The 17,114-nt window shown below is 39.9% G+C and overlaps 1 protein-coding gene across 1 annotated transcript in view; it reads left to right on the top strand.

Moving 5' to 3' along the window:
* ONECUT2 (one cut homeobox 2) overlaps window positions 1-15,525 on the top strand; it is an 81,192-nt gene extending 65,667 nt beyond the window's left edge. The window contains exon 2 of the mRNA XM_026666357.2: window positions 13,454-15,525. Coding sequence (XP_026522142.1) covers window positions 13,454-13,740 — 287 coding nt within the window. The 3' untranslated portion in view covers window positions 13,741-15,525. The remainder of the gene's footprint in view (window positions 1-13,453) is intronic.
* The last annotated feature ends 1,589 nt before the right edge of the window (window positions 15,526-17,114 follow it).

Genomic DNA, 17,114 nt, shown 5'->3' with positions numbered 1-17,114 from the left:
GCTTTCCTTCCAGATGACCTTGGTATTGCAAGCCTTACAGCAACATTCCTGGGTTAAGAACGCCCCAATGTAAAGACTCATAATTAAGAATGTACCTATTGTACAAAATTCAGGTTAAATGCAGATAATCCTCAACTTACAGCCATTTGCTTAGCGACTGTTCTAAGTTGCAACATGGTCACAAGGTTAAAAATTTAGGGGCTTGACAACTTGCATGTATTTTTGGCAGTTGCAACCTCCCAAGATTACATGATCACTATCTGCAACCTTCCCAGCCAGCTTCCAACTCAACAACCACCTTACTTATCAACAGAAATTCTGGTGCCAATTGTGGTCATAAATTGAAGACTACCTGTATGCAATGATTCAAGCTAAAATACCCTATGGTTCAAGTTCATTCCACACTACAACTTATACAATATTATACAATAATTTTCTTCAAATTCGACTTAAGGGCAGATCTTTAATCTTGGGGTTATAATGGTACCTTGATACTCATCGTTAATTGGTTCTGGGTGGTGCGATGAGTACCAAAAACTATGTGTACCAAACAAATCTTTCCCATAAGGAATAATATAGTGAGTCACAAGGCAGCCAACACTGACAAGTTCTAGTTTGTGCATTGAGTACTAAACAAACAATGAGTACCAGGACAAAAGGCTGAACTGCCTCTTAAACTGTCCTCAGTGCAAAATGCAGCTGCAGGAATTTTGACCGCAACCAGCTGCAGAATCAACTACAGGTATTCCTTGTATAATGACCACAATTATTTTTTATTACATTTTTTTTATTAAACATAACATTTAAAAACATTGAATGTAGTGGAGTCATTTTGACATAGCTTTGGGGCATCATTCCAGTGAAATACATATAAATCTTATATACATTTGTACATATATATATATAATATTTATATGTACAGTATGTTGAGGCTTGTTTTCGGGATGGAAGTTTTCCACACGTCTTTATATATTGTGCTTTTAAAGTTATATATATTTTGGCAGAATCTCATCTGCCATCATCAGGCTCGTGTATTGGGTTCAACACACGATGAAGATGAACCCAATACATGAGCCTGATGATGGCAGATGAGATTCTGCCAAAACGTCGCACAACTTTAAAAGCACAACTATAAAGACGTGGGAAAATACCCGAACAAAGCTGAATACCATACATACATACACACACACACACACACACACACACACACACACACACACGCATATACGTTTATTCATCCTAACTTACATCTTTCAGCATTCTTAGTAACATTTAAGTCTCATAGTCACAAATGTCCTTTTAATAACTCATTTCAATCTTGAACCCTTCCTTTCTGTCCCCACCAATAGTAAAATCTGTTCCAAATTATATAATATTTCGGTTCATCCTTATTTTTCATCTCTAATGTTCATCTATCCATTTCAGCGCAAGTCAAGATTTTATTTATTACTTCCTGTTCACTAGGAATTTCTTTCTCTTTCCACTTCTGGGCATATATCATTCTTGCCTCAGTGATGACATGTATTGTCAATTATAACTCTTCCTTATTATATTTTTTGGTATAATTCCCAGTAAAAAACATTGTGGTCTATGGGACTAATGACCACAATTGAGCCCAAAATGTATGTTGCTAAGTGAGACAGTTGTTAAGTGAGTCTTGCCCCATTTTATGACCTTTCTTGCCACAGTCATTCATTGAATCACTGCAGTTCTTAAGTTAGTAATGTGGTTATTAAGTGAATCTAGCTTTCCCATTGATTTTGCTTAGCAGAAAGTCGCAAAAGGGGACCATATGAACTTGGGACACAGCAACAATCGTAAGTATGCACCAGTTGCCAAGCACAAAAAAGGGGGAGTGGGGGGGTGGGGGGGGGGGGGGGGGGGGGGGGGGGGGGGGGGGGGGGGGGGGGGGGGGGGGGGGGGGGGTTTTGGTGTGGGGGGTATATTTTTGTGGGTTTTTTGGGGGGGGGGGGGGGGGGGGGGGGGGGGGGGGGGGGGGGGGGGTTTTTTTTTTGGTTTATTGTTTTTTTTATTTTTTTTTTAAAATTGAAAATAAAAAAAAATAAATAAATAAATAAATCTGAATTTTGATCACATGAACATTGGGATGCTGCAATAGTTTTAAGTGCAAAAAAACCCGATCATAAGCAATGGTGGCTGCTGCTGGTTCGGACCGGTTCTAGCGAACCGGTAGTTCCAATGATCAGCTGGCCCTGTCCACCTGCCCCTGCCCTTTCCTATCCTATATTTCCGTCTTTTTCAGCTCAGCTGAATCGCGTGGCACAGTGGATTTCGTGCACCTCAGCTGTTCTACTTACTGGGGCTGCCCTGTAGAGGTTCAAATTGGTGTTGTTGTTTTTTTTAATGCTGCATGCAGAACCGGTTGTTGAACTGGTTGCAGCCCACCACTGGTCATAAGTTACTTTTTTTCAGGACCGTTGTAACTTCAAACGGTCACTAAATGAATGGTTGTAAGACAAGGACCACCTCTAACATCTTCATTGAGTTGGGGCTTGAAGAAACCATTCCTTCAGAGAACTTCCACGTCCACTAAACTCAAAGTGACATTCCGTTTTGCAGGACAAATGCTTTCGGAGAGGTTATCTTTGGATGCTATTCTACCTGTGGAGCTCTCACCTGAAGGTCACCTTAATTTGTACTCCATCAACAATTGAGGATTTCTGTCTTTAGGGCTTTTGCTTAATTTTATTGTCTGGGCCTTAAGCTGTTGGGTAAGATTTTTGTGCTTTTTATATTTTGTAAGCAGTTTTGAGCAACTCTGTTTTCAGAAGGGGAAAAGCAGGGGATTTGTTAAATAATAAATAAATGTTAAATAATAAATGAATAAGGCCAGAAGATTCCTTCCCCTTCTGACACCACTCATTGATGACAGATAAACACCACATTCAGCAGTCCGTACATTGCTGGCTGGAATTGAATGAAGATATATACATTTCAAAATAGATGTTCCTTAGATCTTAAAATTACATGTCTGAATCTTAGTATAATAAATATTTCTTTTAAAACGATTGCATTGAATTAGAATTCCTAATTCTAATAGAATTTAAGCCTACAAAACTATGAGTACCGTGTCCTGAAGATTGTTCCTACTCATAATAGCAGACTGTCTACTGACTCAGAACAAGAGATGGAAGTCTTGGAGCTTCTCAGTCATCCAGGTCATGGTTGTCCCAAAGATGCTTTTTCAGGAGGCAACTGGATTTTTTCTTTTGAAGATGTTTCACTTCTCATCCAAGAAGCTTCTTCAGCTCTGACTGGATAGTGGGGAATGGAAGGATTTATACAGCTTGCTGACAGCTGGTCATTTGCATTCTTTTTAGAGAGTCGTTGAGGCCACTTGGAGGTTTAGAGGTTTATTTGTGACATCAAGGTCATCTGAGAGGTACAAATGGGTGTGAAGCCTTCTTAGAATTGTTGAAAGGATTGTGTTGTAAACTAGAGGTAGATGATGTTGTATCCCTCCCCCCTCCTCCATTGAGAGAGAGGAGGAGACTGTTCAATTTTGACATAGATGGCCTCTTTGACCTTATTTGAGCTTCTTAGTGTGCAATAATTATACTGCAAAATGTTTCAACTTATTCTCCAAAACACCAGAAGGCAGAAAAAGAAGCAATGAATAGAAGTTAATCAAAGAGAGAAGCAACCTAAAAATAAGGAGAAATTTCCTGAGAGCTAAAACAATTAACAGCTGGCCTTCAGAAATTGTGGGTGCTCCATCACTGGAGGTTTTTAAGAAGAGAGATCAGACAACCATTTGTCTGAAATGGTATAAGGGTCTCCTTGAGTAGCGGGTTGGACTAGAAGAATAGAATAGAATAGAATAGAATAGAATAGAATAGAATAGAATAGAATAGAATAGAGTATAAAATATAGAATAGAAGTAGAAGTAGAGGTAGAAGTAGAATAGAATAGAATATAGAATAGAATAAAATAGAATAAAATAGAATGGAGAATAGAGAATGGAATGGAATGGAGTAGAGTAGAGTAGAGTAGAGAGTAGAGTAGAGTAGAGTAGGGTAGTAGGGTAGGGGTAGGGTAGGGTAGGGTAGTAGAAGTAGAAGTAGAATAGAATATAGAATAGAATAGAATAGAATAGAATAGAATAGAATAGAATAGGAATAGAATAGAATAGAATAGAATAGAATAGAATAGAATAGAATTCTTTATTGGGCAAGTTTGTCTTGGACACAGAGAGAATTTCTCTCCCCTACATAAGCTCTCAGTGTACATAAAAGCTATAAGTGATAAATCATGATTATTATGTGATTTATACACATTAACTATTCTATATGTGGTCAAAGACCATTTTTCCTTACGCAAGCCAAAAGGTTGGACACCCATGATCTAAAGAGGGGCAAACCTGGCATCTCTGCTTACTTTTCCCTGCATCATTAAGAGCATTTCAATTATGGTTTATATCCACATTCCTCATGCTTCATGTAGAAAGTACTGTAATTGAGGAAACTGCTTTATATAGTTGGTAACCACAGATACTTCTTGTCTTACAATCGTAGTTGGGCCCAAAATTTCTGTCGTTCAGCAAGACATTTGTTAAGTGAGTTTTGTCCCATTTTACGACCTCTCTTACCACATTTGATAAGTGAATTCCTGCAGTTGTTAAGTAGAAACATGGTTGTTCAGCAAATCTGGCTTCCTCATTGACTTTGCTTGTCGGAAGGCCGTAAAAGTTGATCGCGTGAGCCTGGGACACTGCAACCGTCATAACTATGGGCCAGTTAACAATTTTTATCATGTGACCACAGGGTTGCTGTAACAGTCATAAGAGTGAAAAATAGTCATAGGTTGCTTTTTTCAGTGCCATTGTAACTTTGAACAGTCACTAAATAAACTGTTGTATGTCAAGAACTAACTGCAGTATACTAGAACAGGGGTCACCAACCTGTTGGATCTCAGGGACCACCAAACTCATAATTTTAAATCCCGCGGACACTAATATGAATTTTGACTGACGGTGGCTTGCTGACGTTTTTCCAGGGTCTCTGCAGAAAGCAGCAGAGACCCTGGGAAAATCCGCAAGAAAGTCTGCAGGAAAATTCCCCACCCCGTTTTCCTACTGGTTGATCATTCTTTACTTGGGATCGCAAGATACCATCTCCAGCTCCATTCTCGGGGGAGAGAGAGAGAGAGACTTTTGGCTTCATGCAAGGAAAGCAGCAGAAGCAGCAGAAGTCTTTCTTTCTCTTCTCCAAACTCTGCCAGAAATGAGTCTTTGTGAGACTTGTCACACTGGCATAGCCTCTTCGAGCAGGATGCCTTGCAAGGTCCCAAAGACTCATTTATGGTGGAGTTTGGTGGGGAGAAAGAAAAACTTTTGCTGCTTTCCTTGCATGCAGCCAAAAACAGAAGAAGAAAGAAGTGGAAAGAAGCAGCCCGGTAGCCCTCCCTTCACCCTTTCCCCCCTCCCCTCACTACCACATGTTGTTCACAATGCAAGCGACGCAAGCCTTGCGTTCCCGCAGGTGATTTGGGCAGCACAGCTTTGTGTTCCTGCACAGCTTGGATTAATTGCTTTGGGGGGTGCTTTAGGGGTGACATTTCTCTGTGGACCACCAAAATTTTCTCACGGACCACCAGTGGTCCCTGGCCCACTGGTTGACGACCATTGTACTAGAATACTTGAGTTTTCTCTTGTATTCTATCACTTCCTTGGCAGATGGACTCCAGGATTTCAAGCAGCAGCCTCTTCCATCCCTACCTGTAGATATTGTTAATTGAATCTGGGACTTTCTATTTGCAAAGCTTGAGCTTCATCATTAACCCACAGCCAATTTAATTATTCTGTTATGTACAGGTAGAACTTGACTTATGACCACCACTGAGCCCAAAATTTCTGTTGCCAAGCGAAAACAGTTGTTAAGTGTATTTCCTCCCTTTTTGCGACCTTTCTTGCCAAAGTTGTTAAGTGGATCACTGCGGTTGTTAAGTTAGTAGCATGGTTGTTAAGTGAATTTGGCTTCCCTATTGACTTGGCTGGTCGGAAGGTCGCAAAGGGTGATCATGTGACCCCAGGACACTGCAGTCATCATAAATATGAGTCAGTTGCCAAGCATCTGAATTCTGATCACGTGACCATGGGGATGCTACAACAGAAGTGGGATTCAGCCAGTACGGACAGGTTCAGGAGAACCAGTAGTTCCGGCAATGGTTTGGCCCCGCCCACCCGCTCCTGCGCTATTCTGTCCTATATTTTCTTTGTTTGAAGCCCAGCTGACTGGTGCAGCAGTGCAGATTGCCCTGCCTCAGCTGTTTTTACCCACCAAGGCTGCAGTAAAAGGTAAGTTTTCTTGCTATTTTAAAACAAAGCGCATGCTCAGCGAACCGGTTGTTATACACCGGTTGAATCCCACCACTGTGCTCACAATGATTGTAAGTGTGAAAAGTCAGTCATAAGTCAGTTTTTTTAGTGCCATTGTAACTTTGAACAGTCACTAAATGAACAAGGATTACTTGCATCTTGTTCATTTCTACTGGAAATTCTTTGGAATTATACACTGATGCAATGCTTTTTTTAAAAAAAGTCTTTATGAAAATTTGTTTCCATTCTTAAATGCATTGTTTCTCCTCCTTTCATGCAGTAGAAAACATTTTTCAAGCAGTCGATAACATTTTGCAAGAATAGAATATTTATGTAAACTATTGTCTTTATTTGAATCCACCACAAAATTTTGGAGTAATGTGAATTTCAAAAAAATGACACTTATGTTTTTGTTATGTGATTCCCTGCTGGCCTTATTAGAATGGTAGCATTGCCCTTCATTCTCCGGTCTTCTGGTTAATTTTCACATTACTAAATTTATTCATGCAATGTTCTAGCAATTGGATACAAATAGGTCATGATGGGAGCTGTTATGTCTAAGGATGCTCATATAGTTGTTAGTATAAGGCAGTGTTTTTCAATTTTAAAATTCAACTGGGGCTAGCAACTGGAAAATGTCTGGAAGTTAAAGTCCACATATCTTAAAGCTGGCAAGGCTACTAAGAAACACTGCTATAAGGAGAATTGCAAAAGCAATGAATTGGAATGACTTCATTATTAAGGTTCGTTGCATAATCAGCTATATGTTTAGACTGGATTTGGCATGTTTGTCCACCTATCCTTCCCAAGGACCTGGGATAGGCAGATGTGGATGTTTGATGGTGTTAAAAGTATTGTTGCAGGATGTAAGCTGTTCTGAGTAAAGCTGCCTTTTGCAATTGACTGATGGTGATTATGTCAGTGTCGATGTTATTGCTGCTCCAGTCGTTTTGGGATTGTATCCAAGGTGCCTATTATTATTATCAATTTATTTGCCACCCATCTCGCAGTTTGAAAAGACCCCAAGCAACTTACAATAAGATAAAATATACAAATATCCAACCAATATAATATATTCTCCTTATAATTCTGTAGCCAACCATGGAAGTTCATAAGTCTTTTTAGACTGTGGACAATTATATAATTCTTATGCTTCACAGATTTTTGGAACTTTTCTGGAATTGTTCACATGCTGCTTAAGGATTGTATCCAACCTATGAGTTTAATTTTGGTTTCAAGGAAGAACTGAGGTCATCAAGCAAAGATTTTCAAGATCCATCATACAGCTAAGTTCAAGGAATTCTGTACCTGTTGTTAGAATCACATTCTGATGAGTAACTTGGTTCAGTCCAAACCACATCTCAAATCGAACCATTTCCTGAATTTTCAGGGCTAAAATTTGTATTTGTTTTTTTTAATTGGGTGCAGACTACCAGGTTGTAAAAGACCAATGTTCCACACTAGCCTTCTTGATTACAATCCAGGGAATCTCAGGTTTGTAAATATGCATTTGGTCCAGGCTTTGGATGCTAAGAACAAAGGGAAAAGGAATGAGAATTCTATTACTATAGTTCAGTTTTGTTTCCAACTTTATACATTAATTGAGTATGTGAATGAGGCTTTTATTAAGCATCCTACAGTGGAAAGAACAGAAGACAAAGCATGGTTGAGTTCACAGAAGTAGATATAAAATATTAGTGGAAAGTTTGAGCTGCTATGTTGAAATAACTGTTTTCAATGCATTTCAGAGCCCTTTGAATTTTTGAGAAGTCATTCTATATAATTTTTTTAACTTCCACTTTGGCAAAAGGGTTTCTCTAGATTTGTGGTGATGTCAGCGACAAATATAGGTTGGATGGGGAACATGGTCCATCCGTTCATATGGTCTATCCTTACAAATTTTGTATTATTGACTGATACATTTTGCTTGTTGCTGCTTGATCTGTGCATCTTACTAGTTGAGTGAAGCATCATAACTAGCTTAAGATACAGAACATGTTTAGTTGATGTTATGAGATACCAAATGATTGTTCTTTTTGGAAGAAGGTCTCATTTTTGCCATCTGTAGCATTTCCCAGATAGAAAGAGAAGTTAAAAGTAAGTCTAACTCACATCTTTGTGTGTCTAATTGCACTTAACCAAATAAAGTATCCAACTCAATGCAATTCATCAACCAACATTCAGAAATCTCAGCTCATTGTTGGACAATTCGAATCAACCTATATCAATGTCACTGCAGGGTTGCTGGATTCAATGGGAAAGATAATGTTGGCAGATGGAGGATAAATTGACAAAAATAATTTCTTCACCCTCACATTCACTAAAGCAGAACATTCATGCTGATGGAATAATAAAAAAATCTGTATGACTAAAGAATAGTTGAAGTGATGGTACTTCTGATAGTTATTTCTATCTAAATTTGTAGAGATCTATTTTAAGTTTCTTTTCCTTGTGTCCGTATTTCTTCTTGTAATGTACATAGGCACGTGGCTGATAATTTATCTTCACAAGGACCATTTTAGTACTTATACGGTGAATGTATTGCTTCAGTTCCAAAAAGTTATTGCATCCAATATATTAGGACAATCCTGCTGCCCTTTCTCAATTATATGGATATGCACAGAAGATGTGTGAACACCTTTCCTCAACTTTTGATTAACAGAGTTGGAAGGAACCTTGTAGGTCATCTAGTCCAACCCCCTGCCCAAGCAGGAGATCCTACACCATTTCCGACAAATGGCAGTCCAATCTCTTCCTGAAAGCCTCCAGTGATGAAGATCTAGAAATCTAGAAAGATTTCTAGAAAGATTAAAAATCTAGAAAGATCTAGAAAGATCCAGTGATGAAGATCTAGAAATTCTAGAACTAGAAAACCTTGAATTACGCCGTCTTCGGTCTGACTTAAGCATGGTATACAAAATCATACATTGCAATGTCCTACCTGTCAATGAATACTTCAGCTTCAACCATAACAACACAAGAGCACACAATAGATACAAACTCAAAGTAAACCGCACCAAACTTGATTGCAGGAAATACGACTTCAGCAATAGAGTGGTCAATGTCTGGAATACTCTACCCGACTCTGTAGTTTCTTCCCCAAACCCCAAAAACTTTAACCTTAGACTGTCTACTATTGACCTCACCCCTTTCCTAAGAGGTCTGTAGGGGCGTGCATAAGCGCACCAACGTGCCTACCGTCCCTGTCCTATTGTTTCTCTTATTCTTTTATTTTTCTTATATGTAACCATTTCATGTATTCACAACTATGTATACATTTATACTTATTATCTTGTAAACAATTGGCAAATCAAATAAATAAATAAATAAATAAATAAATAAATAAATCCCACAATTTCCAAAGGCAAGCCATTCCATTGGTTGACTGTTCTCACTGTCAGAAAATTTCTCCTTATTTTACATAATTTACAATATTCCTGATCAATGTAGACACACTAGGAGAAGGAAGGAAGATTTCCCCATTATAGCAATAGACTTATATACCGCTTCGCAGCGTTTTACAGACCTATGTAAGCGGTTTACAGAGTCAGCAATTGCTCCCAACAATCTGTGTCCTCATTTTCACGACCTCGGAAGGATGGAAGGCTGAGTCAACCTTGAGCCACTCAGAATCGAATGTCTATGTCAGCTTTGGACACAGCTTTTTGACACTCTGGAGTAAGCAGTGAGTTAGCCTGCAATACTGCATTCTAAACACTGTGACATCAAGGCTCATTATTGTAGTAAGTACATCATTTAACAGGAAGCGCGGTGGCTCAGTGGCTGAAAGGATGATGGAGAAGGTCTATACTCCAGCAGTTTGAGACCCAGTACTGCATGACAGGGTGAATTCACATCACTTGCCTCAGCTCCTGCCAACCTAGCAGTTCAAAAGCATGTAAATGCAAGCAGATAAATAGGTTCCACTTTACCGGGAAGGTAATAGCTTTCCATATTTCACCGTAGGCTTTGCACTGTGGCATGATGTCATGTTGGCCACATGACCATGGAAAGGTCTTCACACAGCACTAGCTCAATGGTTTAAAGGAGGGGTGTCAAACTTGCAGCATCATGTTGTCATCACGTAATGTATCATAACTTTTTTCCCCTTCGCTAAACTGAGGGTGGGCATGGCCAATGCATGATGCATCTGGCCCGCAAGCCGTGAGTTTGACACCCCTGGTTTAAAGAAACAGAGATGAGCACAACCCCCTAAAATCAGCTACGATTAGCCAAGTAAAATCCACAAGGATTCCTTTAGCTTTACCTTTTACATCATTTAAAATATGAATCAGATCTATTTCATCACACTGGCCAGCAACACTTTTAAGAGAACAAACTTAACTTTTGCCTACTTACTTAGAAGCAAATCCCTACTAAACTCAACTCAATGCAAATTGTTTTATTTCAATGTGCACAGGATTGCATTATAAATTAATTCAGGGCAACAGGCCAAAGTGTGCATGACTGGCAAAAGTGTGCATGACTGGCAAAATGAGGAAAATGAATCTTCTCCAGTTCTGTCTCAGTTATTCTTTCGCCCCAACCCTCCCTGTTTCTTCTTGTACTATCAAACAAGAATTATATGTATATGAACTCCAGGGGTGGGACTCAAATTTTTAACAACCGGATCTGTGAGCATGGCTTAGTAGTCATGTGACTGGGTGGACATGGCTTGGTGATCATGTTATTGGCTGGGTGTGGCCAACTCAGTATCACTCACATCGAGGCACGCATCTCCTTGCCTGGCCTTTCATGACTGTGGGGATGCTGCAACAGTCGTAAGTGTGAAAAATGGTCATAAGTCACTTTTTTCAGTGCCACTGTAACTTTGAATGGTCACTCCACACAAGCAAAGTTCCAGCAAAGGAAGGGAAAAAAACTCCAGAGACATTCCTGAGACAGGAAGTCTAGTCCTGCCAAGAATGTAATAAGGGTTAACAGAGAGGCAGTTTCTGTAAGCAACACCACAATGTTTCCTTCCTGCCTTCCTTACAGGATTAGGCCAGTAATTTCTTCTAACAACAGGTTCTCCGAACTGCTTAGAATGTTAACAACCAGTTCTAGCGAATAGGTGTGAACTGGTAGAATCCCACCCCGATGAACTCCCTGTTATTTATGTACTGTACGGCACTACCAACTCTATAAAAGGTGAGCAGCTGGGCTGGTATTCCATATATCACCCAGGGCAGCGGTCCCTAAACTTTCCAGTTTGGCGAACTGGTGGCGGAGGACAGGAGATGGTTCCATGTGAGCGGCAGGAAGTGGAGCTTTGTATAAGAGTGCAAGCACCCACTGCTCATGGAAATGGAGTGCACACTCATACACCGCTTGTGCAGTCCAGTTCCAAACAGGCCATGGCCCAGTAGTGGGCTGCAACTGGGGGGGTTGGGGATTCCTGACCCAGAAAATGCCTATAGGAATTCAAAGTATCTGCCACCTCCTTCAGGACAACAAAAGCTGGAGAAGACTTTCCCGGGGAGAAGGGAATATGGCATTCCTAAATGTAATGAGTGTGGGGTGGCTATGGGAAAGAGACACAGCTGTTCATCCTGAGCCTACATGTACAGATTGTACAATCCCATATTACTATTATATTGACTGTTTCCTAATATAATTTGGTCACTTATTGTACCCTATGACTATCATTAAGTATTGCATCTTATGATTCTTGACAAATGTATCTTTTCTTTTATGTACACTGAGAGCATTTGCACCAAGACAAATTCCTTCTGTGTCCAATCCCACTTGGCCAATAAAGAATTCTGTTATGGTACCTCTCGCATGTTACAGGCAGTTCTCAATTTACCACGCAACCACAATTGGGTTCAGAATTTTCATTGCTAAGCAAGGAACATCCAACATTTTGCTATGGTTGTTAAGTTGATAGCTGCAGTTGTTGAGTGAATCATGTGGTTGTTCATTAAATCTGGCATCCCCCCCATTGCCTATGCTTGTCAGAAGTTGGCTGGGAAGGTTGCAAATGATAATCTCATGAACCTAGGACACTGCAACCATCATAAATACATGCCAGTTGCCAAGCCCAAATTTTGATCATGTGGGGATGCTCCAATGCTACAATATTCGTAAGTGCAAGGACCGGCTGCAAGCCACATTTTTCAAAGTCATTGTAATTTCAAATAATTGCTAAATAATTTATTGTAAGTTGAGGACTTGTCAGGCACAAGTAATCAGAAGTAGGAGTCAGATTCAAAGCATTAAAATTTATTCCTTACTACGTCTACACAAGAATCTGATCTGCTAGCAGTCAAACCAAATTGATGTTAGATAAGGTCAATAGAATTCACAGGCATGGGGAGCAGACTTGGGTCTCCTGTGGGAATGCAATGACTCTAAACTTATTATGCATTTAACCCTACCCTCTGCCTGAGCTTGCTCATCTCCTATAGCAGTGGTTTTCAGTCTATGGTCACGGACTACTGGGCGGCCCACGATATCACAGGGGGTCTACAAAGTCTTGAAGAAATGTTATGATTTAAATCTTGAGTTATGTCTTTGGGAGTCCATGGTCACAAAAGGTATTTAAAGGGAGTCCGTGGTGAAGAAGAGATTGAGAACCACTGTCCTATAGGACTGTCTGATTGGTTTAAGAGCCGTGGTGGCACAGTGGTTAGAATGCAGTACTGCAGGCTGTTTCTGCTGACTGCCGGCTGCCTGCAATTTGGCAGTTCGAATCTCACCAAGCTCAAGGTTGACTCAGCCTTCCATTCTTCCGAGGTGGGTAAAATGAAGACCCAGATTGTTGGGGACAATAGGCTGACTCTGTAAACCACTTAGAGAAGGCTTTGAAGCACTATGAAGTGGTATAAGCGCTATTGCTATCTTTAATCACATATTTGGTATTAATTTGGTATTAACAGAAGTATATTTATATATTGCAAACAGTGTTCACAGTCTGTATTATTAATCATTTCAATCAGAAGAGACTCTTAACAATTCTGCAATTTGAAAATAGTGACCATAACGGGTTTTTTTTTTTTACCTAGTCTCTAGTTTCCTTGGTATTTTCCCGTGTATCATCTGTTCTGTGGCTTGGTTCCTATACACGCACTGATTCTTGTCTTCTTCTTTTGTCTCCCTCTTTCTTTCCCCAAGCATGCAAACGCAAAGAGCAAGAACCAAACAAAGATAGGAACAACTCCCAGAAGAAATCTCGTCTGGTTTTCACTGATCTCCAACGCAGAACACTTTTTGCCATTTTCAAAGAGAACAAACGTCCATCAAAAGAAATGCAGATCACCATCTCACAACAGCTGGGCTTGGAACTTACTACGGTCAGTAACTTCTTCATGAATGCTAGGAGGCGGAGTCTTGAGAAATGGCAGGATGATCTGAGCACCGGGGGATCCTCCGCAACCTCCAGCACTTGTACCAAAGCATGATCAAAGAACCGAATCTGAATTGGGCACAACTCAACTAATATCTATTTAAAAGGAACGGATTCTTAACGGGGCCCTTCACTGGTGATTTGAAAGCACAATTCTCCTAAACCGTAATACTACTTTGCAACATAGGGCATTCAGTTTAATTTAATTCAGATGAGAATTAGGCTTGGGGGGTTCTCTCCGCCTGTCTGTCTGTCTTTCTTTCTCGTGCAGGTCAAAAGTCTATTCAAGGCAAACTAAGCATGTCAAAAACAGGAGGCGCTCTCTCATGCCTTAGATCAGGGGTGTCCAACCTTGGCAACTTTAAGAGTAGCGGACTTCAAATCCCAGAATTCCCCAGCCAACATGGCTGGCTGGAGAATTCTTGGAGTTGAAGTCCACAAGTCTTAAAGTTGCCAAGGTTGGACACCCCTGCCTTAGATTAACTCACAGACGGTGTGATAGAGCCAAGCAAAGTTCATTATCTTTGGGGCCACAGGGAGCAGCCAACAAAATGGCACCTAATTGAACAGATTGCTCACTACCGAAGGTTCAAACCCAGCTGACCCCATCCATCTTCTAAATGCTTAGATTCTCCACACTCGTATACCAAAGCAAACAAACACGGAAATAAGCAAATACTGAGCACAAATGTTAACTAGATCTAAGAACACTGGGTTGTGCTTTAGAGACTCAGGCAATGTTACGCTGAATATTTTTCAGTATCATCCAACTTAGCCTATTTGGGCTTTTTTCTAAAAAAAAAAAAAAAAAAGAATTGTGTCTAAGGACAAAGATCAAAGATTTGGTTCCCAGAAGCCAAATTATCAAGCACAAAAGCAATAGATGTAAACAGCTGTGGGTTTTTTTGCCTGTTCTTCTAGGACGTGCTCGGAGTCGGGAGGGGGTTGTTAGTGAACATGTTGGTTTCAAGCACACTTTTGCAGGTTTTTCACAATTTCTATGTGTACATAGTGCAGACTCACACTCAGGAAGCCCGTTTAGATGCTACCACACAAAGAGCAAATGCAACAAAGATCTATGTTGTTGTTGTTGTTGTTTTTTAAAAAAAACACCCACCAAACCATTAATTTCACCACGTCATTATTATCCAAGTAGATTAAGGATACCTTTTTTTTGCCACATAATTTTTTCTATTTCAATTAGTTGGTGTTTCAGCAGGAAAAAGAAGCAAACGCCTTCAACTGTCTCTCTCACCATTGGCGCACTTCCTTTAAAAAGTGTGGTCCAAGCCTGTTCCATGGACGAAAAACCATCTCCATTTATCACTTCATGTCAGAGAAATGCAACACTACCAAAGATGCAGAATACTGCAAACCAAAGACCATCATAATGTCTATATCCTTATCTCATTGTCATTTTGTTGTCATTGTCGACTTTGTCAGATCTTGCATACATTAAGCCAACAATGTTGGTCAAACTACGGCTCTTTCAGCTCACCTGCCCAGGGAGATGAAAGAGAGAGTAGTATCTCAAGTGAAGTAGCACTGCTAACTTTTAATCGCACTAAGGTACCATGCTCACCTAAACCGATGCATAAACACTATTGTCTTCATCAGAATTCCTCTGGTCAACGTAATGTGCACATTTACCAGTGAATAGCCCCTTTCCTTCGAACACCACTTGAGTGTTCACCAGCAAGCCAAATGCTGTAATGATCCTTTAAAGACACTTGAGACTCTTTTATGTACTACTTAATTGAAACCAAAGAAACTTTTTCTGCACCTATTTCTTCTGCAACAAACTGTTCCGCTTAAGGGGGGGGGGAATAAAAGAAAGAAATGAATAATAATTTAAAAAAAAAACAAACAAGGAAACACGTCAGGAAAAAATAAATAAAACAAACCAATGATAACACACTGTGTTTGACAGACATCTTGGGACATTTTTAGGAAGCAGAGTTCAAAGAAAGGGTTGACAAGAAAGGAAACGAATAGAAAAGCCAACAGGATTGCTGCTTCATTTGACAACTCAGTAATCTTAAAGTTGAAGATTGTCTTTAATTTGTGCCTATGCAGTTTTTTCAAAAGAACAAGGAACAGAGCAACCGAAACCTCAACAGCTACAATACCAAAGAATGAGGATTTCTCACAACTTTTAGTTCAGTTCATTCTCTCCCCTTTGCACAGCTAATAATGCTTTTAGCACCATTGATCTGTGTGAAGGTAAAGGGTTTCTGTTTCTTTTGAGCAACAACAAACCAACACACAAAAGGGATGACTTTTAAAGTTCTTTTCTTATTTTTTTTTCTAGTTTCTGCTCCCACGTGGAATCTTCTCAGGATTCCATGAACTCCAAGTATAAGATGTTGGGATACTAAACTAAACCTGGTCTAGGAAAGAAAATGTCATCATGTCAAATGCTAATTTTGAATCAAGAGGGCTATGTGATTTGTATGCTTTTTAAATTGTTCGTCTGAGGGTTGGGGGTTGGAGGAAAAAGTATTATCGATGTAGAAGAAATTATATTTGTATTTGTTGATACAGGAATATGTTGGAAAGGAGCCTCACATCATGCAATCTGGCCAGTGAACAATTATAGGTAGCCCTCGACTTAACAACCATAACTGAGTTCAAAATTTCCATTGCTAACCAACACAACCAAGTTGTGCCTCATTTTTTTGCCACCGTGGTTAAATGAAAAACTGCACTTGTTAAGTTAATCATGTGCTTGCTAAGCAACTCCCCATTGATTTTGCTTGTCGGAAACCAGCTGGGGAACATTACACATGATGGTCATATGACCCTGGGATGGTGCAACTGTCATAAGCACATGCCAGTGGTCAAGTGCCCAGATTCTGATCACGTGACCATGGGGATGCTGCAAAGGTTGTAAGGTGAAAACCCATCATAAGTCACTTTTTTTTGGTGCTGCTGTAATTTTAAACCATCACTAAATGAATAGTTGTTGATTGAAGGCTACCTGTAGTTGTTCAGACAGTTTGACTTAGTAATTCAATGTGGTTCATGTATTATTGAGACATGAGGACAATCTAAGGTCTTTCTGCTAAATCAATGCTTCCCACCTAGAAAACCATGCTTCCCTTCTTAAGCTACTTCAGTTTATACCCTATTTCCCCATTCTATTCCCGTCTTGCCTAGCACACCCGTATCATAAATGCTCAGCACTGTTCCATTTAGTTCCCATCTCACTGACCCCCAGAACTCAAACCTATAAGAGCCAAGGATGTTAGCCTTTGCTGATACTAATAAGCCTATAAACCTTGTTCTGAAAATGCAGAATCCCGGCTGCTATTTCTAACTCATAATATGTACTGTTATTGACGCTATGCTTGAACCAGAATCTCCAGATAAAAGGACACCAGAATGAATCTGTTTGGACCTGTGAGGGGAAGAGAGAGGCATTTCAGA

This window comes from Notechis scutatus, chromosome 2 (assembly GCF_049901735.1).
Source record: "Notechis scutatus isolate UNSWTSFEM ecotype Mainland chromosome 2, rNotScu1.2, whole genome shotgun sequence".
Lineage (NCBI taxonomy): Eukaryota > Metazoa > Chordata > Lepidosauria > Squamata > Elapidae > Notechis > Notechis scutatus.
This window is presented reverse-complemented; position numbering and strand designations above follow the sequence as displayed.